General features: G+C 38.6%; 1 protein-coding gene across 1 annotated transcript; it reads left to right on the forward strand.

The window, feature by feature from the left end:
* The first annotated feature begins 1,189 nt into the window (after positions 1–1,189).
* On the forward strand, positions 1,190–18,908 carry LOC123774496 (uncharacterized). The gene is given in 10 exon segments (XM_069303890.1): positions 1,190–1,493; positions 6,649–6,861; positions 9,078–9,325; positions 9,433–9,714; positions 9,716–10,581; positions 11,807–11,961; positions 13,663–13,766; positions 14,269–14,440; positions 16,392–16,558; positions 17,757–18,908. Coding segments are annotated over 10 exon segments (2,718 nt in total). The 5' UTR covers positions 1,190–1,441; the 3' UTR covers positions 18,216–18,908.
* Positions 18,909–27,991: the final 9,083 nt, after the last annotated feature.

The raw sequence follows: 27,991 nt of genomic DNA on the forward strand, positions 1-27,991 counted from the left end.
ACTTTAGCCACGTTATTGTGACTCATCGCCTGCACAGAGAGTCCTGCTTGTCAAAATCAGATCGAGCATATTCAGATTTCAGCTACAAATTTATTCGGAAAGTTGTTCACATGTTTTCTTTTTTATTCCCCATCCACACCTCCCCCAGTGCCCTGGAGGGACGGGAACTATATATCTTCTCTCAAAATTCAAAATAAAGAAATAACTCAAGAGAATAAATAAAAGTACAAGACAATAAATGAACCACAGTCCCGATCATTGCAATTCACCAGTTCTGACGCACTAAAATATGTTTATAAACAGTATCGAGTATATTTATCTTAAGTAAACAGTAATCAAATGAAACAGTATTATTTATATTTTTTCTCTGGGCACTTGAGTTAAACACAGAAAATAAAATAAGGTTTCTTCTTTGTGAGAAGAAACTGACTTTCTGAACATTTATTCAGAAAAAAAAACGTATTTGCTGAAGTAAGACAGATTCATGTTTCAGAAAACCAAACATTTGTTTCAAAAGAAAAATAACAGACGCAGAAGAAAATCAAATTTTAAATTTTATTTAAAAATCTAATTAATTTTCTTAATTGAAAATTAACAAGATACTATACCTATACCGCATAGCCAAACTGGCTTAACAACCTTTATTTTGATAACTACTTATTATCCACTACCAGTACTTAAACTTTATCAGATATTCTGAAATCATAACTATTCAGCAACTATTGTTTACACAATTCCTGCTCTAGCCAAGCTAGTCCGAACACTCACCTTACTATTATTAACAGCTTTATTGACAGAAATTACTTACAATTTTGCCTAGAGTAATTCAATTAGATCTTATTAGAGTGAGGATAATACTGGTATTCACTTTCACACAGGCCAGAGGAACATACACAAGACAATAGGTCTGAACTGTAGGCTGAAGTACATATATATCATGGGGTACAATCAATGTTTCAATGTACGAATATTTAAATACACTCACCTCTGCCGTTTGTGAGCTGGGGAGACCAGATTAACGGACCACCTCTCCATCCACTCGTACCCTGGAAGGACCACAAGCGTGTAGACAAGTGCAAGAAAGAAAAACAATCAGTTTCCGGAATGGCCTGCCCGAAGAAAACGAGAATGTTAAGGGGATTATGTGCTCGAGCAGACGATTCCCCAGTGTTCCCCGGGTCCCCACACCGCTGCCAGCGACCTCAGGCTGCGGCGCTGACTCTGGCGTGAGAGCCTGCGTGTGACACAACCGTCCCCCAACCCCTTACTCGACTTTCACTGTCAAACAACCTGTCACTGCCCTACCTAATGACTTGCCCTATATAGTGACAAGTCGTCTGACCTGATGACCTGTCGCCTCACCCGCTAATGTGTCGCCCTTTCCGGCGATCTGTCGGGCTATCCGGTGTCTGGTCGTGGCAACCTCGCCGTGTTACCTAGCATGGCACGTACAGTGTTCCTGGAGTGTGTTGTGCTGCTGGCGTGCCTCTCTAGTGAGTTTACTGCCTGCTCTCTGTCACACCACCACTGTCTATGGTAGCTAACCCCGCTCATGATTTACTGTTGATAGTATCTAGTGTAATATCGAAAATGAAAGCCGTATAGTTGGCATGATTGTTGTGGTAGTTGATGGTGATGCTAGAGGCGTTGCGTTGTTTAGATAATAGTATGGTAGAGAGTCTAAGTAATGGTATTTATAATGAGTAGTTAGCGCCCGACAAACAAAAAGACTTAAAAGATTGACCCCCGAATTATGCGTACAGATCTGCGCTAGTAGTAACAAATTTGTGGTATTATGGATTAATTATTGCGGGAAGTTCTGTGCATCTCTTCTACCGACAAGGCCTTCAGATAAATCCAGAATGAGTTAAAAGACCATCACGTTTCAAGATCAACTAAGCTAACAAATAGGTAAAAAATAAACATATGAAGAAACAAGGTCAGCGTAAGTTTAAGGCTTAGGTTCCCGCTCCTAACAGTGGAATAGGTTGAGACTGTTGATACTGTCTCGTTAGAGAAGGTTTCGTGGGGGACACTGCAGTTATTTGGCTTCCTTGTCCCAGTTCCCGGCTATGGCCTCAGACGTCTCCACTAAAACAACCTTTGAGCTAAATTAGGTGCGGAATCTAGAGCTTCCAATTTCCCGTCGACGGCTTTCACTAGTTTCCCCAGCAAGGGACTGGCTCAAGGGAACGCTGTACCCGTCCCATGAGTTCCCACAACGAACAAAATGTGGTGTACTAAAATGCGCGATCTCAAGCCACAGACCTAACAGACCCATGAATAGAAAACGTGGTTATGAGCGAGGTGGGGAGAGAGCCCTGGAAACACAAACCGCAACTGACCCTATTTTCCGCTTGTTACAACTAGCATTAAAGTTGTTAAATCTTGGCTTAACGTGTTTTTGACGTATTAGAACGTTGTTACAACTTGTTATATTGGTTGTTATAACTTGTTAGGTGTTAAATTTTGTTCGAACATTGTAGCAACGTCGTAGTTTCGCTGTGTGTTTGGCGGGAGGGAGCTGGTGGTGGTGGGGAGAGAGGGAGCTGGTGGTGGTGGTGGTGGGGAGAGAGGGAGCTGGTGGTGGTGGTGGTGGAGAGAGGGAGCTGGTGGTGGTGAGAGAGGGAGCTGCTGGTGGTGGTGGGGAGAGAGGGAGCTGCTGGTGGTGGTGGGGAGAGAGGGAGCTGGTGGTGGTGGTGGTGGTGAGAGAGGGAGCTGGTGGTGGTGGGGAGAGAGGGAGCTGGTGGTGGTGGTGGTGGTGGAGAGAGGGAGCTGGTGGTGGTGGTGGGGAGAGAGGGAGCTGGTGGTGGTGAAGAGAGGGAGCTGGTGGTGGTGGTGGTGAGAGAGGGAGCTGGTGGTGGTGGTGGTGGAGAGAGGGAGCTGGTGGTGGTGGTGGGGAGAGAGGGAGCTGGTGGTGGTGGGGAGAGAGGGAGCTGGTGGTGGTGGTGGGGAGAGAGGGGAGCTGGTGGTGGTGGTGGTGAAGAGAGGGAGCTGCTGGTGGTGAGAGAGGGAGCTGCTGGTGGTGGTGGGGAGAGAGGGAGCTGCTGGTGGTGGTGGGGAGAGAGGGAGCTGCTGGTGGTGGTGGGGAGAGAGGGAGCTGGTGGTGGTGGTGGTGGTGAGAGAGGGAGCTGGTGGTGGTGGTGGTGGGGAGAGAGGGAGCTGGTGGTGGTGGTGGTGGGGAGAGAGGGAGCTGGTGGTGGTGGTGGTGGGGAGAGAGGGAGCTGGTGGTGGTGGTGGTGGGGAGAGAGGGAGCTGGTGGTGGTGGTGGTGGGGAGAGAGGGAGCTGGTGGTGGTGGTGGTGGTGGTGGGGAGAGAGGGAGCTGGTGGTGGTGGGGAGAGAGGGAGCTGGTGGTGGTGGTGGTGGGGAGAGAGGGAGCTGGTGGTGGTGGTAGTGGGGAGAGAGGGAGCTGGTGGTGGTGGTGGTGGGGAGAGAGGGAGCTTGCAGTAGAGGAAAACCTCAATGGGTGATATAGCGAGAAGGGTGATTAAGAAGCTTGTGTCGGAAGGGGGGAAAGAGAGTTTTCCCAAATGGTAATTGATATTGGAATAGTGGCAGCAGAGAAAGATTAGAGCACTGAACTCTACACACACCGGTGTTTGTATAGTTAGTTATGTTTACTTCTGCTATCATAAACACTCACACAATACACACCCACATTCAGTATGCGCAACACATCAAGGCCTGTGAGTGAGTTATTACGTTGACAAAATAAATGATATTTTGAGTGATAGCAATATAATCATATCATTCAAAAACTTTACTCATAAATGGTTGTACGTTTATAATTGAGAAAGTTTACATAAAAATTACTGGGGATTAATTACGTCACAATAACAGCATAATACGTAGACATTGTCATTATCAGAATCAGATACTTTATTCTTAACAACTTAAACAAATTATTACAGTCATAATCGCTGGACTCAACAGGTGAACAGCAATCTAAATCCAACACATTTTGGCATAGTGTGAGTGACATTTAGTTCATTTGAAAGGTAATATATATTGTAAAAAGCAAAGTGTGGAACGAAAAGACAGACATTGACACAATTTATGTAACCAATCTAGTCCAGAAAAGGACTAGACAACTACATTCAACCTATAATATTTGCTAATAATTTTACCTTTATTTGGTCTAGCTGCATCCCACGCGGACTAAACAATACAGTGAACTAGATGGGGGAGGTACCCGGCTGTGTACGGGTCTCTTCCCCTCCCCACCCCCACCTCTTCCCCTCTCTTCTTCTGTTTCCCCTCTTTTCACTAATTCTCACCTTCCCCTGTCCATCTTTCTCCCCTCTCCACCCTCTCTCCCAATCTCCTCCTTTTTCTCATCTCTCTTTCCCTATCCTGCCACCTTCCCCCTCGCCACCATTCCCCCCCCCCCACTCTCCCAACATTCCCCTCTTCCCTCTTTCCCCCTGTCTACCTTTCTCCCTCCCTTCCCCTACGTTCCCCTCTCCTCTCTTAATACTAACCCTAGTGTGAAACTCTTCCTAGATGGGTGTAATAGAACCATTGAATTTCATACGAAATTCAAGAGTTGTAAGTATATCTTTAATATTTCCAGAGCCCGATTAAATCTATGCACACACGCTAGACAATTGAAGGAACTTACGCTACGAAACTCCCATCATGAAGTAAGAATTACTGAACCTATACTTTGTTCAAAAGTAAAACAAAATGTTCTCCCCCCCCCCCTCCATTGTACTTTTAAAATACAATGCCATCAATATAATTTCCCATTATCACCATCTTCCTTTCTTAACAATGATACAGGCGCTATTCATTAACTGACTGTAACTACGTAATTTCAAATTAAGGCAATTTCTCAATGTTTACCTTAGTCAAAAGTTGCATTTCTTTATTAGAGATAAATTGTTCGCTTTGTAACTTACAAATTACTGCAAATATATAATGTAAACATTAATTTGTTATTATCCTTTAAGTCTTGCCTGAATCTCTATGCGTGTTAGTGGCTTTGCCGAGAATGTGTACTAAATTACCAAAATCTGTAATGAAATAAGCCATTGTAACTTCTAAGAATACAAATTCTTAATTCAGCTGTATTGGTTGACCCTTCAACTGTTACATCAATAAATGAGGGCAGAGATGCATGTCATGATGAATTGTGTCACCGTCTTCCAGCGACGGTGTTGGCCACCGAGACGTGTTCGCTGTAATACGGTTGCTCATTGTCTCAGTGGTCAACACCGTCTTCCAGCGACGGTCTTGGCCACCCAGACATGTTCGCTGTAATACGGTTGCTCATTGTCTCAGTGGTCAACACCGTCTTCCAGCGACGGTCTTGGCCACCCAGACATGTTCGCTGTAATACGGTTGCTCATTGTCTCAGTGGTCAACACCGTCTTCCAGCGACGGTCTTGGCCACCCAGACATGTTCGCTGTAATACGGTTGCTCATTGTCTCAGTGGTCAACACCGTCTTCCAGCGACGGTCTTGGCCACCCAGACATGTTCGCTGTAATACGGTTGCTCATTGTCTCAGTGGTCAACACCGTCGCTGGTGTACTGGGAGAGAGAACAGTCTTACTCAGGACATACGTCACAACTGTCTTGGAGGGCTTCCCTGCAAAAGAGGATTTGATTAATCCTGTTAGGTTACAGTCTGCGGCGGCCTTTTATGTATCTGGCAGTATGCATTTATATACAACTTTTATATACATGAGTAAGTGTACATGCAGCTTTTTGTGTATGTGTGTATATATATGAAGTCATCAGCCCATCCTCCTGTTTTGGTAGTACTTATAGTAACGATAAGGAGCATAGTATATATACCGACGTACAACAAAATTACAAAGTAGAAATCTGAACTATTGAGTTGGACAAACCGGAAAACTACTTTTTACTTGCGTTGCTTTGACAAACTAAACTAAACCTAACCTTCCTAGGTCTATTACGCGATATTTGAGGCTTAACATAGTATATATATGTGTGCTTTACTCACCCTAGGAATATATGTTTGCTTTTTAGCTTCATTTATTTTCAAAGAATTTCTTACTAGTCAGTGTACTACTATTTAATAGCTAAGTACATAAGAATTCGTGACTATTGACGACAGTCACAATAGGTACTATCTAAACAGGAGGATGGGGTTGGAATTTATGTACTTACTAGTTTATGCCGGTATATACGTATGTATATCTTCTGCGTATGTATATCTTCAGCGTATGTATATATTAGAGTTGCCAAGTTTTTACGCAGTGTAAGCTAAGAACTCTCCATCACACAACTCGGTGCTGGGACGCTAAACTCTCTCCCTATAATTAATAAGAAATTCTGCATATTTAACACCTAGCACTAGTCAAATATATAATTTTTCATGGCTAACGCCAAAGTTAATATCTCATCCAACACCATATTATTTACCAGTTTCATAGACAGAAAAGATTTCGTCTAAGGTATTACTCGATATAAGTATTCGAATTCATAATTCGATTCAAGTGTTCGAATTCCAGAATAGTGGCGAATCTTCAGAGTTACACGCGGCACAGTTAACTGTTTCCTCCTCTGCTATCCCAGGTTGCTGCTGGTGTTCGGTGCAAGTGTTCGAGTTCGAAGCCAGCGGGAAATCTTCAGAGTTTCACGCGGTACAGTTAACTGTTTCCTCCTCTGCCATGCCAGGTTGCTGCTGGTGTTCGGTGCAAGTGTTCGAGTTCCAAGCTAGCGGGGAGCAGTCAGACAGCCACCTGCGGTACAGGGACAAGTTATCCTTCGCGCCCCTCGACTCTCTCTCCTTCTGCGTGAGGCTCAGATTCTACTTCCTGTGGGAAGTGTCCGGATTCCTCCAGGTCTCCGACAACTCCACTGGTCAGCTGATACACACCATACAGGCAGGTGAGTGACGGGAGTGTTCGCTGTCCTCGACAACTGTCCTGTCCTCGACGACTGTCCTGTCCTCGACAACTGTCCTGCCCTCGACAACTGTCCTGCCCTCGACAACTGTCCTGCCCTCGACAGCTGTATGCTGTCCTCGACCACTGCCTTTGACAGCTGTAAACTGTCACTAACAACGGCACGCTGTCCTCGACAGCTGTGCACTGTCCTCGACAGCTGTGCACTGTCCTCGACAACTAAACACTGTCCTAGACTATTGTACTGTGTCCTCGACGACTGTTCTCGATAATTATACACTGACGAGTTTTATGTAAACATTGATTGTTGCCAGTGGACAGATGAGTGTTGGTTGATCACTGACATGTGTTACTTACACACTGTTATTGTACACTGATGAGTTTTATTCATGCCTTCCTTAGCGGTACCTATACACTGGTGTGTGTTGCTGGTACTCTGATGAGTATTACTTGTGCACCAATTACCTGCGTTAATGCACAGATAGCACAGGTAGAGTGCTACCTGTGCATTAGCTGTCAATTATATTATATATATATTTACCACAATTAAACCGACTTAGTACTTTTTAAAGTGTAAAACAAAATCAGACATTATTAGGAAGAGGAAATGGATAATTGAATTTAAGTAAGAAATAACATATACAAATTTAAAATTAATATTTATATACCGTACATTAAAGTTTTACTAGTGTCACTGTTCCATCAGATGAGAAGAGAAGAGGGACAGAAGTGAGTGAGTCTTAGCTTACTGAGGAAGTCTTAACTTCCAGAAGGAGTCTTAGCTTACTGAGGAAGTCTTACTTACCTTCCTGAAGGAGTTTCAGCTTACTGGGGAAGTCTTAACTTCCAGAAGGAGTCTTAGCTTACTGAGGAAGTCTTACTTACCTTCCTGAAGGAGTTTCAGCTTACTGAGGAAGTCTTAACTTCCAGAAGGAGTTTTAGCTTACTGAGGATGTCTTACTTACGTTCCAGAAGGAGTCTTAGCTTACTGAGGATGTCTTACTTACGTTCCAGAAGGAGTCTTAGCTTACTGAGGATGTCTTACTTACGTTCCAGAAGGAGTCTTAACTTACTGAGGATGTCTTACTTACGTTCCAGAAGGAGTCTTAGCTTACTGAGGATGTCTTACTTACCTTCCAGAAGGAGTCTTAGCTTACTGAGGATGTCTTACTTACGTTCCAGAAGGAGTCTTAGCTTACTGAGGATGTCTTACTTACCTTCCAGAAGGAGTCTTAGCTTACTGAGGATGTCTTACTTACGTTCCAGAAGGAGTCTTAGCTTACTGAGGATGTCTTACTTACGTTCCAGAAGGAGTCTTAGCTTACTGAGGATGTCTTACTTACCTTCCAGAAGGAGTCTTAGCTTACTGAGGATGTCTTACTTACCTTCCAGAAGGAGTCTTAGCTTACTGAGGATGTCTTACTTACGTTCCAGAAGGAGTCTTAGCTTACTGAGGATGTCTTACTTACCTTCCAGAAGGAGTCTTAGCTTACTGAGGATGTCTTACTTACGTTCCAGAAGGAGTCTTAGCTTACTGAGGATGTCTTACTTACGTTCCAGAAGGAGTCTTAGCTTACTGAGGATGTCTTACTTACGTTCCAGAAGGAGTCTTAGCTTACTGAGGATGTCTTACTTACGTTCCAGAAGGAGTCTTAGCTTACTGAGGATGTCTTACTTACGTTCCAGAAGGAGTCTTAGCTTACTGAGGATGTCTTACTTACCTTCCAGAAGGAGTCTTAGCTTGGAGTCTTGTGTGACTCCCACACACTCATTTGCTAGCACAAGCGTCTGTTTAGCATATGAACCAGAAGAACGTTTAAAACTCCTCGGCATATATTACAAGTGATCCTTCAACAGTGACTGCTTCGTTACACATCTGAAATGTCAGAGAAGAATTTATTATACACAAAAAATACCCCTATCAGGACTGAGGTCCCGGTAGGAGAAATATACTGTTCTGAGACCAGAAATATAAGGCGAAAAACATTGCTTACAAATCATATGAAATTTGTATTATTTCTTCAAGGTAAATAGTGTCATAAATTTATGTCAATTTGTTTTTATTTTCTCAAACCTCATCGTTCTCATCATAGACCATTGTTTGGTATGAATGCAAACGACATATATAAAAAATGTGTAGCATTGGCACAAGTATTATTAGGAAATGGCAGATAACTAGATTGTTCACGTTTTCTCTAGAGGTCAACTTGAACTACATTCGAGTGACTCTGTCCAAGTTACGTCGCTACCATTTCTTGAGGCAGCAGCTGAGGGCACTCACTTGGCACCATGTCTGTGTCACTTACGGTCATGGGGTCACCATCTCGTACCTGGACGGCATAGAACAGGATCGTCAACATGGCTTCCTTGGGGAACCCGTCATAGCAACTCATATCAAAATTGGTTCCTGGGATGCTGGAAATAACTACAGTGGTCAGCTGTCCCAAGTAAGGGATAAGGTTTGGATTCAACTCAGTTTTTCACATATGACATTCCATTAGTATATACAATCATGCCACTCTTGACAAGGTTAACTTACACTTGGATTTTTCAGGTCAATATATGGAGTCGTGTTTTGACAGTCGAAGAAGTGAATGCTCTGGCTGATTGTACTATGGAGGAGGAAGAAGGAGACATCTTGCCTTGGAGCGGCCCTTGGACGAGTATTGGAGACATATCATTATACCAAGTAGCCTTAGATGACCTTTGTAAGGAAGCTTCAGGTACAGATTACTTTATCTTCAATTATATCACAGCTCATTCTGCCTTTCAAGTGTGTAAAGGTCTCGGTGGATCTGTGCCAACCCCTCAGGTTGAAGAAGAATACAACACAATTAATGAAAGCTGTCAATCAGTACCACGGAGAAGACTTTTCATGCAAGTCCTTCTGGGTGGGAATTTCAGATGAACAGGAAGAGGGGGTGTGGGTGGATATCCAGCACCAAGCACAAATTCACCCCTCGTGGTCTATGGGTGAACCTGATGGGGACAAGTTAGAGAACTGTGCAGTAGCTGAAGGTAGCCAGCAGTTTGCTGACACTCGCTGTGATGAACTGAAGTGTGTAGTGTGTGGTGTACCGCGACGGCCAGTGTGGACACTCCTTGGTTCTTGTGAGAGATATCAACGTAATATACATTTAGTCACTCTGCAGGGTAACTCAAGCAGGTTAATGTTTCAAGGTTACTCTGATTATAGAATAGTGCAGAGCGAAGACAAAAGTACTTGGCACTGGAAAAATTGGCGCAGGAATCATACAGTTGCTACCTTGTCCAATGCTGTTAATGATGTTCCGCTTGGCCGTCAGAACTGGACTCTGAAGAAGGCAATGTGTGGCCAGACAGTGGGCGAGACTCGACGCCTTCTGTTGACTCCCTGCCCCAGAGATCACTTCTCTTGTGATGATGCCTCGTGCATCCCCCTCAACCAGCGATGTGATCTTAAACTTGACTGCCAGGACAAGAGTGACGAGAATGGCTGCCAGCTGGTCAAGTTTCCCCCGGTGTATCGACCAGACGTGCCTCCAGAAATCAACAACAACAACAACCTGTCCCAACCTCTGCCCATCGCTCTGCACATCATCATTGAGAGTGTCGACGTGGACACGTCCTCCATGCACATGCACGTCAACTTCATCATCAGCATGACGTGGCAGGAGGCCAGACTCAGCTACCTCAACCTCAATGAAGACTATACACTCAACAGGTGAAATGTGTAGTTTAATTCTTTATTATTTTCTCACTCTTTTACTCATATTCAAGGCCATCCTCCTAAAATTATAAACTATTTGGTCGAAAGCACTTTTGGTCCTCCTAAAACTATTTGGTCGAAAGCACTTTTGGTCCTCCTAAAACTATTTGGTCGAAAGCACTTTTGGTCCTCCTAAAACTATTTGGTCGAAAGCACTAATGTGTAGTGACCAATAAACCCCTTTTTGTACTTTTCATTTAATATAGTCCAAAAAATAAACCTAAAAAAACAAACTGAAAAATCCCTAGGGGTCTAATATAGCACATATTTGTACTATATTAGGCCTAAGTGTATTAGCCCTAGGATTTCTAGATGTTACGTTAGATCTTCATATTTATGTTGCGGTAAAAAAAAGTTTCTAGTTTGCCCAAAATCAGTAATACGAAAGTCAACTTTATGGTGGTCCGTAACTACATATATATTGGTACTGTGGACCAAATAGTTACTACAAGTACATTAATTTTAGGAAGATGGGCTGGAACACAACGTAGCGCAACGCCAAAAAGCGAGAACATGATAAGGATCTCGAGTTTCAGTAATTCCCGCAGTTTAATTTCTTCTATTGATTTGTCTCTCAATCTGCCATTCATATTTAATTTTACAAATTATAGAATTTATTCACACAATTAACATATATTATGCAGTTCATATTCTTATATTCCGCATTTCCATTAATTCCCATTTCCTTCCTACTCACTCCCGTCTCCATTTTCTGCATATCAAATTCCAGATTCCCAGAAATCCTATAGCAATATATTTTTAGAGTTTATATTATTTAATAATCTTATTAGATCAGAACTATTCAAAACAGCTTGTAATTAATATCGCCACTTTGTTACTTTAGCCTTAAATGGAATCCAAATAATTTACTTACAAATAATAATAACAATTAATTTTGATTTCCATTTATCAACACATAATTACCTCTTAAAATATTATAGAAAATTTCGACTAAATTTCTTGACAGTCGCGTTTTTTTACGTTATAGTAACCACCGTTGCAAATGCATCCTACTATGAAAGATAACGGCTCACAAATATCTTACGTTTTCTATAAAGGGGAAACGCGATACGTTAAGTGGGTTGCTTGGGTTCGTTCCTGGGTGGGAGGCTGGATTTTGTACAGTGGCAAATGAAGAAAATGGGTTGATATGTGTGTGTGTGGGTTTGTGTGCCGCCAGAGTGCCGTATGATACTATGCAGCAGGTGTGGGTGCCCGTGGTGGACTTCACCAACACTAAGGGCAACCACATCACCCAGGCCGACAACCAGGCCACCATGGTGGTCAACATGCAGGGTAAACCCAGTCTTGGCGACGACACGCAACCTGAAGAATGTAAGGCAACCATGAGTGTAGCTGCTGTAGCTGTGTCAACCTTGAGTGTAGCTGCTGTAGCTGTGTCAACCTTGAGTGTAGCTGCTGTAGCTGTATCAACCATGAGTGTAGCTGCTGTAGCTGTATCAACCCTGAGTGTAGCTGCTGTAGCTGTATATTAACTCGCTGAACATCATCATGCCGTGCAAAATATCAAATTATAAATTACTTTCTTCTGGACAGATTTATTGTGACATTCTTACATTGTAGAATATTTCTGTAACTCTTCTGTTGACCGAACTAATAATAATACACTTTAAATATGTTAGAAATCAACTAAACTTAGAAATGAGGAAGAATGCGGCTGTAATTATTCTAGCTGTCGATAGGCTTAATACTTAAGGAGTAAGGGAACACCGATTAATCTTCAAGATACGCCAAGACTTGGCCTTGAATATCTCCCTTGATCCCTGGGATTTCGGGACTCAACGTCCCCGCGGCCCAGTCCTCGACCAGGCCTCCTGGTTGCTGGACTGGTTAACCCGGCTGTTGGACGCGGCTGCTCGCAGCCTGACGTATGATTCACAACCTGGTTGATCAGGTACCCTTTGGAGGTGTTTATGCAGTTCTCTCTTGAACACTGTGAGGGGTCGGCCAGTTATGCCCGTTATGTGTAGTGGAAGCGTGTTGAACAGTCTCTGGCCTCTGATGTTGATAAGAGTTCTCTCTCAGAGTATCTATTGCATCTCTTGCTTTTCAACGGGGGTAATTCTGAAATTTCCAATAAAAAATTTCCAATAAATTTAGCTGTTCCTGGCCAGTAATATAAATTCGGTCATTCCAGTTAGGACAGGATTGAGCCACCCAAACAGGGTAATTAATAATTAAATCTTTTCTAATAAATTATAATAATATCCCTTGATTTAGCCAATGATATGTTGGTTACGATCATTACTGTGTGCCCTCCATTTGACAGGTGAAATTGAATTGGAAGAATAAATAGCAGTAACTACCTGGTACAATACGTGACATGTGATTACACTAGTATCACCTACAAGGAGAATTAGTCTGATCATCCGTGTTCATATCTGGTTGACCAAGCTATAGACAGCTATACAAATAAGCTGTATTTGTTTAATTTAATTCACTAACCCATGTAGTCTTAACACCTAATAACATTGTAGTGAATGTCTACCAATCGATTAATTTCGATTCATAAACTATAAATAATAAACCCCCAGCTTGTGAAGGAAACGATTTGTGGGCATTTAATTCATACAATCCGCTATCTAAATAAATTAACTTAATAAATTAATATATTTTAAATCACTCAATAAATCCCACAAGTCAGTTTTCTCCACACCTGCCATATTTACACAGCAGAAGTAACTGTTACTTCTTGATATGCATCATAAGAAAATATATGTATACTGTACTGTATACGACTTCCAAAGAAAAATTTGATTTGTTAAAAGGATGGCAAAATTCTTAATAAAATCTAAATTTTTACATTATTCTGGACTACCATGCTTCACATTATTTCATTCATAATGGCATTTACATAAATGTTAGTTTGTTCATGATCCTTTAGGCCATTGAAAGGTGATTTATTGTTTCTTTGTGTCCCCGATGTCATGATTTTATATTGTAATGTCACATTTGGTATTATGTAATTTCAAACCTCTAACACGTTTTGTATCCTCCACTGTAATTTGCTTACAGTGGAGGTGTATTCTGGTCCAGAAAACCCCATAAGTGTAAGGAGGAAATACAGCATAACCTTCCAGTGTCAGTTTGACCTCAAGATGTACCCATTCGACGAACAGGTGAGCCATCCTCTTCCCAAAGAAAATCAAACCTTCAATTTTCTGGTTTATCATCAGTTATATATTATATATATATATATATATATATATATATATATATAGAAGGGGTACCACCTCTGGTGCAAATGTAGGGACCCATAGCCTCAGAGAAGAAAATAAAGAGTACTCAGAGAAGACCTTGTGGATCCTCACTGAACACTTTGATATTTTCTTCTCCTACCACCCCTATTCTTTTGTTAAGTGTGTATATTTATCTAACTTTATTTGAAAATGTCATTACACAAAAAAAGTTACAATATTGATTACATACAGGGTACAAGGCTGCTTGTCATAAGTTGAATAGCTCCTCCAGCATATATATATATATATATATATATATATATATATATATATATATATATATATATATATATATATATATATATATATATATATATATATATATATATATATATAATATGTATGTCATGTCATTAAGACAGATCGGTCTTTTCCCCAGTAGTTCTGCCACCTGGAGCTGACCTTGCTGTCAGCCTCGTCCAGGTTGCTGGTGTTTGACGAGGCTACCACCCGCGCACTCTTCCAGGGCAACCCTCAGCTGGTTGAGTACTTTGTTGGTGATGTTGACATTGATTTTCACAACGACAGGGACTTTGCTGCCATGTTTGTCAAGTGTGAGTTAGTTAATTTGTAGATTTTATTATACTTAATCAGCGACTTGGAAATTTCACAAAAAAAAGACAGTTTTGCAAAGTACAATGGTTTCATATGTTTGATGTTTCATATTAATGGTATGTGGCTAGCTTCCTTCTTATATGCATATTTAAGTCTCATTTTACTAATCATTTCTGCAGGTGAAGTGGCATTTTTGAATTTCAATATGGTGTCAACATGCAACTAATACCAATCCTTCAGTACACTATAATACCTGTATATATATATATATATATATATATATATATATATATATATATATATATATATATATATATATATATATATATATATATCAGCCCGTCCTCCAAAAATGGGGTGGTAAATGTAAGAAGACAAATAAGTGCAATTATGTACTATTCATAGCAGTTAGCAATTGTACTTATTTTCACTTAGTATTAAATCGTACTGTCAAATATATTGTGAATATTTGAGTTTACCTGAAAAACTGAATAGAAAACCACAACCTCACCTAACCGTCTATGTTTTTGAAGATAATAATTTTATTGCTTTTTAATTACAATTAGTACTTAACCTATAGCTATATTGATATTACAGTTTTATCAAACTAATAAAACAAAACTAAAATATATCAATAAATTGTAAAGTAACTCAGGATATTTTAAAATTTTGTATAAAATCTATATTGTTTAATAAACCTGAAAAAGAAAGTCCTGATATTTAAAACTTGTGTGTTGCAAATTAAAGTTGAAAACTTCATCCTAAAATTCTGAGTGTCTTAACAGAAAACGAGAATTAAATCGGGGGAGGGGGTTGGGTAAATGTAACAACCCCATAAGTGCAATTATGCACTGTTTATGACAGTAAGAAAGTGTACTTATTACACTTAGTATTAAACCGTACTGTCAATTCGGAGGATGGGTTGCAATATATATATATATATATATATATATATATATATATATGTCGTACCTAGTAGCCAGAACGCACTTCTTGGCCTACTATGCAAGGCCCGTTTTGCCCAATAAGCCAAGTTTTCCTGAATTAATATATTTTCTCTAATTTTTTTTTTATGAAATGATAAAGCTATCCATTTGATTACGTATGAGGTCAATTTTTATTATTGGAGTTAAAATTAACGTAGATATATGACCGAACCTAACCAACCCTACCTAACCTAACCTAACCTATCTTTATAGGTTAGGTTTGGTTAGGTAGCCGAAAAAGTTAGGTTAGGTAGTCGAAAAACAATTAATTCATGAAAACTTGGCTTATTAGGCAAATCGGGCCTTGCATAGTAGGCTGAGAAGTGAGTTCTGGCTACTAGGTACGACATATATATATATATATATATATATATATATATATATATATATATATATATATATATATATATATATATATATATATATATATATATATATATATATATATATATATATATATATATATATATGTGTGTGTATATATATATATATATATATATATATATATATATATATATATATATGTATATATATATATATATATATATATATATATATATATATATATATATATATATATATATATATATATATATATTGCTATTTCGTCACTAATTATCTTACCATAAGTGATATTTTAACTCGTGTTAACAAAAACAACTTCAAAATTAATTTTTTAAGAATTATTTTTAGCTTTCCTAACTATTATCTTATTAAATTCAGCTTTATAACAAATCAACATGATGTTGCTTCCACCCTAAGACTGTACACTCTTCATAACATTGTACACCATTCAGGAGCAAATACTTGCAGCAGATTTTTATTTAGACATGTTTCACATGTTTCATTGAATATGACTGCACATTCTGTGTTGATTATTTTCTTGTTTAGGGTTTCTATCCCTCTGACTAGTGCTCTTGCATCTTGGTTTAATTGGAAGAGGATTTCTCCTCTTCCCCAACAGTGCAGCTGCTGCGACGGTCGGGGTTCATCATCATGAACGTGTACATCCCGTCACTGTGTCTGCTGATCATCAGTTATCTCACTCTCTACTTCACGCCCACCAACTTCCAGGTCCGCATCCTCGCCTCGCTCACCTCCCTCCTCGTCGTAGCTACACTTTACACTCAGGTCAGAAACTGGAGCTTATATATTGCAGTCATAAAGGGAGGGCCCATTAGGTTTTTGGGTGTTTCACTTGGATAAGTTTGCAAAGAAATTTGAATAAGCAATAGAGTAAATAAAAAAAATCATGTTTTTTATGAAGGAAAGGGGTAGATGTAAATCAATAGATTAAATGATACATACATGAAGAGGTTGAGAGCCCGCTGTGACTGTGTGATCAAGTTTTTTTAACAGGAAGTCATTAAGAATTCAACGAAATCGCAATGATTTGAAAAAAATGGCACGTGCACTATATACTGCGTATAATCACTAACACTTGTAGAAAGTGGTGATCCTGTAGTATTGGACACAACTTTATAACCGAAAGTTGTTAGATAAAGTGTACAAGACAATACGAGATGACGAAATGGAGAACCCGAGTAGGCTAATGAGCTAAATATAATACTCTGGGTAGACAAAGTAGATAAGCATAGATACGAATCTGATTAAAAACCAGCATGAGTCAACACGTTTATAGGTTTAGGCTCATGTCAAAATAAAACTAAAATCTAAAGTTAATATAATTGAGATTAGAGCTCTGAATGCTGAATTGCCATTCCAGCTGGTTAGTAACTCATTTGTATCCAAAACAGCCAAAAATTACAAGAGAAGCATTGAAAGGAAAACTTTGGGCTACAATATTTAGCTACAGGACCTTACTATGTTGTTATCAACTCTATTATGTTCTACATAAATTCTAATCATTACAATATAATGATCCCTACAAGTACAAATATAGAAACACGACTTCTTTTAAACTTAATAGATGAATGAATAATACAGTCAGTGGTAATGATTAGTGGGCCAGCCAAAAAAAAAGTAGTAATGATATATAACAGGATATATGGTATTGTCAATTTAGTCAAACTTACATATTTAAGTATGATTATTAGGGTATTGTGAGAACTGAAAATAAGAGGGAAAATTACGGTGTATAGTGTTAAATGAAGAGATTTGCATACGTGGCATTTTGGACGCACATATTGTACAGTATATATATATATATATATATATATATATATATATATATATATATATATATATATATATATATATATATATATATATATATATATATATTATAATTACTAAATTTTTTAATTTATAAGACAAATGTCAAAACTAATTATACTAATTAATTAAACATCTTTATTTCAAATTCTAGGCCTCGGCTTCATTGCCTAAGACATCCTATTTCAAGATGGTGGATGTCTGGCTCTTATCAAGCATCTTCTTCATTTTTATTATTATTGTCATTCACACAATTATTGATAGAGTAAGAGAAATGGATAATAACTTAGGATGCAGGAGAATGGCTCCTTCCCCATCACCATCTGGGAATGTGCCAATGTCAAGCTTTTTCTCTAGGAAAGGAATGAGATCCAACAGTGTGGACAACGGACCGTTGGACAAGGGGGACTTTAGGAGGAACTCTATTGGGATATTGAGAAGAAACTCTATGGAAATGAGCCAGTACGACTTGCAGCTTCCGAGAGAGAGAGAGCAGTGTGATGTGGTAACTGTCAAGCCACTCCACGAGATCATCATTCTCGGAGCCCGAGTCTTTGTTTTTATATTACTGATTGTCTTCCATATTGTTTATTGGACTGTTGTTTTAGTTTAGTCTGAATGTTCGTGTGAAAAGCTACTTCTAGATCTAGTATTTGGCCACTCAGTCGTGAAAAATTGAGGAACGGTCAAATTTCAATAATGCTGAAAATAGTCATATATTACAACCATTCCTTCAATTAATTTTAGTAACAATTTGACTGAGGGTCACAAAACAAATAAGTTTCCTAATTGTTACATTATTAATATAGATGGACTTTAATAGTTAAACGCCAATACCTACTCTTAAACCTTAACGTTAATGAACTACCTTCACACCAATCGACTCCAATTTACACATATTCCATGATCACTCGTGACGTGAATATTGTCAAAGAACCAGTAAACAAAGTTAAATCATAAATACAGTCAAGGTATGAAGCTGAACTTAAGACCTCAAAGGAAGAGTAAGGCGTTTCTTAATTAGAAGTCTTGAAATCAGACACCATCAAAAGTCAAATACAGTAATGTATATTTTGGTTTTGTATATATATGGCTGATGCTGGTTCCTTAAATTTAGTTAGACAACCCTCCCAGAGCTGTTGTCAATGATTGTATCACTAAATTTCACAGCAGTGTATTTGAGTGTGTAACTTAACAGGCAAAAACAAATAAAATACTTTCTCTAGACATAACAGCTCACGTGTTATGAAATGGACTAATTACTGTAAACAAAAAATACCCTAGAATAAAAATATAAATAATTCAATGTTTATTTGTCTCACTGTTAACTTCCCCATCCTGAATTCTCTTCCACGCAGGATAAAAGATGGTATTCAATTCAAATCAAGCAAATCAATCAAGATTCAAGCAAATCCTCAGAATAAAAATTACCGAAAACTGAAGACATAAATCCATTTTTTTTTAGTTTATTTATCCCTATCGAAAATGTTTTGATAATGGCAGGAAACAACTTAGTTGTTTCTCCATTTTTTGATGTGTGGTTTGGTCATCATATTTTCAGTCTCGTTATTGTGACTTATCATCAGCATTAACTATTATATTTAGAATAATCTAGAGTCGGGCATGAAGGGTGACGACACTGATAGCTTGGTATTCATATGTGACAACCAAAGTGTCACCGGAAGGTCATTCCAAGATTGTACTACAAGTTTATGTAAACTTTGCCTGTTATTACAAGTTCATTTTCACTTCAACCTGTTCAGCTAAAAGAATATTGGGGTTCAGATCCTCAACCCAAATTATTTACCAAATGTAACCTTATGGCCATGTCTGTAGTGGCTTCCATGAGGACAGGAAGCCGTAGCGCGTAGGCTTCCCAATTCTTCCTGAAGATTTGATCCAGCTGTATTTTGAGTTGCAGCTCTGTCTTCATATTTAATGTTAGCGCTGAGGGCATTACCCCTCTCGTTGAATGTGAGTTCCGGCGTTGTGGTAAACTGTTTCTAGTGCAATCATATTTTGTGTGTATGTGTGTGTGTGGGTGAGGTCTCCATGTTCCCATACTGTAGAACCAGACAGTTTCACAAAGGATTTGTTCAACTGGATGACTACTATCTTCTCAGGGAAAAGGGTTTATGATTATTCCTAAGATTTTTTTAAGCCAGCTCCTACTTGCTGAGCAACTTTCAATGATTTATAAAAAAGTCCTCCAAGGTTCTATTCTTATCAATATGTTGCATATTGTAATTTAATGTTTTCATTTGTTTATTTAAATGTTTTTGTTTTTAGTAATTATAGTAGAGTTAAAGAGTATCTTTTCTATTTTGTGAATAAAACTAAACCTGTTTTTTTATATTCGTGTCTCACCTAATATCATTATTCTTTATTTATGAAGAAATAGAAGATAGTTCCAATAAAATTATTTATAAAAAAATATTAAATTAAGTTTATTTCACAGTCTAATAATCCTACACAATGTTTTAGGCCAATTTTGGGTAAGATTATTACATATTAAAAAAGGATGAGATATATTGAAAATGTGGATTAGACAGTTAATAAAAGTAGTCATTCTTTAACAAGTAATTAAAACTAGTGAATATATTACAGTTAGCATACTAATGTTCCCATCTTGGTTATGACTATTTAGCTCTAGTTAGCTATTTGTAAAAGGTGATGATAATTAAATGATACATATATCCAGAATATCAATGGTATATCAACGAATGTTAAGAAGAACCTTACTAACCCAACAAAACCTAACATAGCCTAACCTAAGCTAATACATCCTAATCTCACGATATATATACGGTTTTGGTAATCAAAAACCGAGCTTTGTCGATCCATCTTGTATACGATTTGAGCATACACCGCCTACATAAATGCTCTTGGTAAATCACTATCCTCAAAATCTTCCACAAGTCAAAGCAGACAAGGACAGACTATTTAGCATGGCTCAGGGTTGCCAGATTCAAATTGCTAAAAGTAGCGAGCTGACGGTCTAAAAGTAGCGAATTTGTAATAAGAGTAGCCCAATTTTTTGTTTAGTGACTGATACGGGTTTCAAAGTAATCTATTATGATATATAGAGTACATTAAACGATTTTAATTGTTTTATTAGCATTACCTCTGCATATATATATATTTAACCAATATGATAATAGGATAACTTACCAATATTTACTGTTTGAAGCTTAATGGGTGTGGAGTCCTTCCACGTCTTTACAGTTGAAGATTACCAAGATCTTGATCTGCATCCACAACCTCGTTCTTGTATATTGCAGACTCATATTTAAGCATTGACATGAGTGGTTCAAATGACGAGCAACAAGTTACATTTTCTTAAAGATAAGTTTTGATTCTCAAGACTGATGTCAAAAGCTCAAGTCCCATTCCCATTCAAGATTTCTCAGTTTAGTTTTCACAGACGTTACTCTTGAAAATATCCGTTCAACCAGGGCATTACTGATTGGCAAGCTGTATATTTTCAACACAAACTCAGCGAAGTCAATCAGTATGGGATCGTTAGCAGTGTTCTTGACAGTTATTGTCTTGGTCTAAAATGACGATTCAGATGTCAGAATTTGTCCCTTACAAATGTTGGACTAGTCAATGGTTAACAGTAGGCGCCACTGACTTTCAATTTCACTAAGCTTAGATTGGTCAGCTAATACTAACGGAAGTTCCGAAAATGGTGGCCATGTAAGCTAAGGCATATGATAGGTAACAGATTTTTCACCTTTTTTTATAGTTTCAACATTACTTAGAATACTAGAAAGAAGCTATTTGCAAGCTTTCATTAAAAAATTATCGCATCTTTCTTGAACATTTTGAAACTTTTCCTGGGTTGTAAAATTGTTTTGTCTGTTAGTGGCCAGAAGTGTTGAAAATTCGTAACCAAAGTCAACTTTCTCCAGGGGCAGATACATAGAACTGTAGTCCAAATTAACATGAAGCTTTGCATGATGAGGACGAAAGATTCTTCTGAGTATTCCAAGAGTGAAGTTTTCTAAGACAGTGTGAAGGCTATACTGATCTGCTTCATCTTTTGATAAAGTAAATTCATCCTTTCAAAATCATTTAGGATTGGTTTGAGACATGTGAAATATAGCTTATTGGAGGGACCAGCGTACATTGAAAATAGTTGCCTTGCAACATATTTATCACAAGAGGAAAAAGCTATTTGGTAATGAGTTGTTAGAGAACCCCATTGATCAAACGGCCGCTTTACACTACCGCTCCTTGCCAACCATTGTCTTCCTGACAAAGGTATTAACTGTAAGGGATCTTTCCCATCATTTATCAATCTGTAAATTTCTAGATAACTTTCTCCCCTTAATGAAACCCTTAAACTCCCCTTAATCTGTGGAACCAGGTGTAGCTTTTGGGATGAAGTATCATTAACAATTAAGGTTGGGAAATCTATTGCCCCTGGGGAGGATAACCTTGCCTTGCGGTTACTTTTTCTTTCAAAGGTTCCTAGGATCAACGTCCCTAGGAGCCGGTCTCTGACCAGGGCTCTCCTGCGGTAAGTAGTCTAGTCAATCAGGCTGATGGACTTGGCTGTGATTTGTACAGATTATATTATTAAAGCATAAATAATCATCACTGAGTTTCCTAATATTAATAGCCCAAAGTAGCCCAACTTGTTTAAATCTAGCCCAAAAAGTCGCAAGTAGCGAAATTAAAAATTTGGGAGCGTGGGGCTCTCAAAAGTAGCCCAATTCACTACTTGTAGCCCAATCTGGCAACCCTGTTCTGACTCTCTGCACCTATTTTCATTTTCAAATTACGAATTTTTATACCGAAAATATGTCAATTACTGAAAACGGCGATGGGTCATATTTTGCCCAAACCCCCCTGCAGTTTTCAAAATATCTGAAATGTCGGAAATTTGACTCCTGAGTGTGATTTTTGAGCCGAATTCTGACTCTGCACCTATTTTCGTTTTCAAATTACGACTTTTTATACCAAAAAAATGCCAATTACTGAAAACGGCGAAGGATCATATTTTGCCCAAACCCCCCTGCAGTTTTCAAAATATCTGAAATGTCCGAAATTTTACTCCTGAGCGTGATTTTTGAGCCGAATTCTGACTCTCTGCACCTATTTTCATTTTCAAATTATGACTTTTTACACCGAAAATATGCCAATTACTGAAAACGGCGATGGGTCATATTTTGCCCAAACCCCCCTGCAGTTTTCAAAATATCTGAAATGTCCGAAATTTGACTCCTGAGCGTGATTTTTGAGCCGAATTCTGACTCTCTGCACCTATTTTCATTTTCAAATTACGACTTTTTATACCGAAAATATGCCAATTACTGAAAACGGTGATGGGTCATATTTTGCCCAAATCCCCCTGCAGTTTTCAAAATATCTGAAATGTCGGAAATTTGACTCCTGAGCGTGATTTTTGAGCCGAATTCTGACTCTCTGCACCTATTTTCATTTTCAAATTATGACTTTTTACACCGAAAATATGCCAATTACTGAAAACGGCGATGGGTCATATTTTGCCCAAACCCCCCTGCAGTTTTCAAAATATCTGAAATGTCCGAAATTTGACTCCTGAGCGTGATTTTTGAGCCGAATTCTGACTCTCTGCACCTATTTTCATTTTCAAATTACGACTTTTTATACCGAAAATATGCCAATTACTGAAAACGGTGATGGGTCATATTTTGCCCAAACCCCCCTGCAGTTTTCAAAATATCTGAAATGTCGGAAATTTGACTCCTGAGCGTGATTTTTGAGCCGAATTCTGACTCTCTTCACCTATTTTCATTTTCAAATTACTACTTTTTACACCGAAAATATGCCAATTACTGAAAACAGCGATGGGTCATATTTTGCCCAAACCCCCCTGCGGTTTTCAAAATATCTGAAATGTCGGAAATTTGACTCCTGATCGTGATTTTTGAGCCGAATTCTGACTCTCTGCACCTATTTTCATTTTCAAATTATGACTTTTTACACCGAAAATATGCCAATTACTGAAAACGGTGATGAGTCATATTTTGCCCAAACCCCCCTGCAGTTTTCAAAATATCTGAAATGTCGGAAATTTGACTCCTGAGCGTGATTTTTGAGCCGAATTCTGACAGTCATGGCTGGAACAGGGGTACACACTGGAAACTGGACGCAGTGGACACCATTTACCGGAACGACCCAGAGATATAAATCATTTTTTATAAATAAATAAATAAATAAATGTTTATTTAGGTAAGGTACATACATACAAGAAATTTTTACAAAGATTGGTTGACTTATAGGTAGAGCTAGTACATACAATGCCTAAAGCCACTATTACGCAAAGCGTTTCGGGCATGCTATCATTATAATGCTATCGGGCATTATCAAACATAACAGTGAACAAATAGATTACGTTAAGCGTTGAAGTGATGGAGGCAGACTCCTTACACAACACTATTATAAAGAGTTATATGTTTTGAACCGAGAACTATATGTACGGTCAACACAAAACATCCGCTAGACAGTGCTAAGATATCGATACTTGCGCCAGGCGGCTGCAGTTAATCAGAACTCCAATTGTAAACTATGTGAGCTTGAACTAAGACATACACTTCAACACAGTTTGTGAGTGCTCTGTTATCAATGGTTTTATACCAAATGGCATGATACTCTTGAGCTCTAGAACTACTTCATACACTTACGAATATTGGAAAATATTCTTGTTTGCTTGAGTAGGCTACTAAAAATGGCTGGCATCTCATGATTCCATGGATGATTAATCATCCTGTGAGATGGTGGATATTAGATAAACTCATAGCTGGCTCTTGATCTACACTCTGTAATTCCTCAAACATAATAGAGTAGTCTACACTGCTTTGTGTATCTAAGTTTCGCAATAAAACAAAGCAAACACAGCACCCCAGTGTATAAAAGAACTGTTCATATCTTAATAGATTGATCAACCTTACCTAGAGCAATGTTGCAGTTATTGTTGGTTTAGGGGGCGACGACGACCTATGAGGATCTGAGGTCACGTCGCACGTACTACCACGTTGGTGTCGGTGACGGTACTGAGCCCTGAGTGACCAACCGCTACTCGGGAGGGAGGGTGGGAGGTCATCTAGGCGCCATTTTGAAACTTGTGTGCCAATTTAATAACTGTATGAATTATAGGCCTTTCAATGACATCTTATAGGTATGAATTTTATATATTATCTAACAAACAAATTATTTAGGTTATTGCTTTAATTACGCATGTTAATTAAGATTTTTTTAAATCAGAGTCGATCGAGCTATTATTATTTTAGCTATTATTTTTAATAAAGACAAATACATATAAACATAGCGTGTAAAAATAGAGAACGATATATATATAAAAGAATTTTCTTAGCAATTTAATTTTATAACGAAATAAGACGAAAATTGCAACTTGAATGGCGAAGAGGATTTATATATTTTTATTTAATTAATAATCTTAGGAAGACAGCAATTAATGTGCTACTAACCTTTTTGATGCGAGAGTTTACAGAGTAAATGTCAAAACTAGCTATGTCCACCATGTAGCCTCATCTCACAGGATCTATGGTTATACATTTCTGTCATTTTAGGTCAGCCCAACGGTAACACAACTGAGAGAAATGTATTATAAGAGTTGATAATAAGGCATCCACCTTACAAATTGAACTGTTGGCTATTTCTGAAGCGCTCAAAATTATTGAAAATACTGCAGTAGAAAATTAAAACGATTTTGTAATGCATACTTCACTTAAAAAATATATCAGAATCAAATTGTTACGAATCCCCTCTCACACTAGACTGCAAGAAGACATGATAAAGTTGATGCTCTTGTCAAGCTTGCAGTAAATAGAAACAATGGTAAACATAATCTGGGGCTATCAAATATAATTTTAAATAAAGTCAAGAATTTTGAATAAAGTCCAGAGGCAATAACTCTTATATAAATGTGTCTGAAGAAAGGAGAAGAGTGGAAACAAGAGCTATATATATAGTCAGGTGTGGACAGTTCGAGGGTGGGCCAGTTGACATGGCCCTACTTTCTTGAATGGCCTGCTTGCATAAAATTCCCATTACCTTTTTTTTTATAAATCTCTCTAGTTATTTTATTCAAAATGTTTATTCTGTTCCGATGCTGGTAAGTACACCATATTCACTACATGTATCGATCCTTAAATCGTATGTATTTAGCACTGATTACAAAAATACTTAATGAGCAGTTTGAAATAGGGTCCCGGTAGTACAGTCGGGTGCTTTCTCGACTCACAATCGAGAATTCCGGGCTCGAATCCCGGACGGGACAGAAATGGTTGGGCGCGTTTCCTGACACCTAATGCATCTGTTCATCCTAGCAGTAAACAGGTACCTAGGAGTTAGATAGCTTGTTGTGGGGCTGCTAAGGCTGCTTATGATAAGCCAGACATTGAACTGAACCTAGATATTCCAGTCTGTTGTCAAAACCGCACCATTTCAATATTTCAAGGGGTAGAAAACACTATAATGTAAAGAACTATGATGTGTTTAGAACGAGAACTATATGGGCGAGCAGCATAAAACATCATTCGGTGTCACATTGTATAAGTGCTAGAATTAGCTAGGCTAGGATATTGATCCACACGAATCTTCTAATTGTAGGTCGACATACTCTTCAACATTATATAATACCCTGTTATAAATGGCTTTATTCCAAAGGCATGAGACACTGAGTTTCGCAACTATTGCCTTCACGGTAATAGACTCGACTCACCTCTCGTATTTTTGAAGGTGTATCTAATGCCATATATATGACTAACCATCCACAGATGAGATAGACATACAGCAGAACTTATAGCTAGCTCTTGATCTATATTTTATAATCTCATATAGAATAGTATAGCAGCACACGTCTGTGTACCTCAGCTTGTATATGTACAAGCTAGATTAAGGACCTGCCCGAAACGCTGTGCGTACTAGTGGCTTTATAAGAATGTAAACACAATGCTATATACTCTCACAAACCCAATGTACTTTCTTGTATATAAATAGATAAATGTAGTACTAGTCCGGCGCTCCCATGCAACCATTTAACGTTTTCTGCGTTAATTAAACGTTAAATCAACGTTGATAACGTTGATTCGGCGTGGAATTAATGTACGTTACACTTGGATACACTTCATTATAATTTCTCGGCTCAGATCCCATGTATAACAAACCAATCTGAGAATTGTAGATTTTAAATGAGCTTAGCTCTTGACGTGCGCCTGAACCATGTTAACATAAAACAGGACAAATCTTCAAGGGAGTATATATTTTTGTGTGAGGAGTAACACTAGGACAAACCACACAGTATAGTGTCAGTGATATCGCGGTTGTTAAACGATTTGGCGGGTCGTATTCCGGGGAACTTAGGATTAAGGACTTGCCCGAAACGTTATGCGTGCTTGTGGCTGTACAAGAATGTAAGAACTCTTCCTATAAATATAAATAAATGCAAAAATAAAAAGAGGTTTGTAGCGATGACGTTGGACGGCATGACTTTTTGGCACGTTTTGAGCCCCACTCGAACAAACCGGTTTATGGTGCTGCTTAATTTAGGAAATTGATAAAGATATTTCGTTATAACTGTTTGCCAAATCATCATTAATATCTTGCGAGGATTATTTCAGATTCCTAGGTTTTCTTTTCCCCTGGAATATTTTGTGAGGAAGAGAGAGAGATATTGGCGACAAAATTGAGCAGACAAGACATGTCCTGGTGTTAAAACTATGACGTCATAGTGACGTCACCTCGTGCACGTGCTATATAGTAAACACACTTTCGTGTTTATTATTTTCTTCAGGTTAAGCCGCGTTAGGATAGGTTAGATTGCGTTGGGTTAAGTTAAATTTCGATAGGTTAGGTTTTAGCTTGAATAAGAGTATAAAAAAAAATAGTAGCGATGACGTTGCCGGGTCAAACTTAACACAGCTCTTAGACTCAACTATCCGTCCGTCCTCAGGGAGGCAGGAGAAGCTGTCACTGAAGCTGCCAGGACAATCAACACTTTCCGGGCTCCTGTACAACTTAACTGTATAGCACACGCACAAAAAGAGTCGCACGGTATGTGTCTTGCCACCACCTATAACGCCAAGTTCTTAAGTTGTATATATATTTTCAGCGAGGGAGATAGTGAGCATTGACCGAGACCTCTTAACCTATACCTGTCACCATCCAGCCGTGCTAGAATTGGTGCTAGCAACACACTCCATAAACTTGTAGTGCAGTATAAGCTAGTTTATATTGAACATAAAGTATGTTAGCTGTGAAATAAGAGTGATGTTGGGGTGGTGAGGACAAAGCAGGGGCCAAGGGTGGTGTTGACCTTGGGGAACACCTTGGCAAGGGTGGGTGTATACGTTTACAACACTACTAATGAGCTTTATT

This window comes from Procambarus clarkii, chromosome 51 (genome assembly GCF_040958095.1).
Source record: "Procambarus clarkii isolate CNS0578487 chromosome 51, FALCON_Pclarkii_2.0, whole genome shotgun sequence".
Lineage (NCBI taxonomy): Eukaryota > Metazoa > Arthropoda > Malacostraca > Decapoda > Cambaridae > Procambarus > Procambarus clarkii.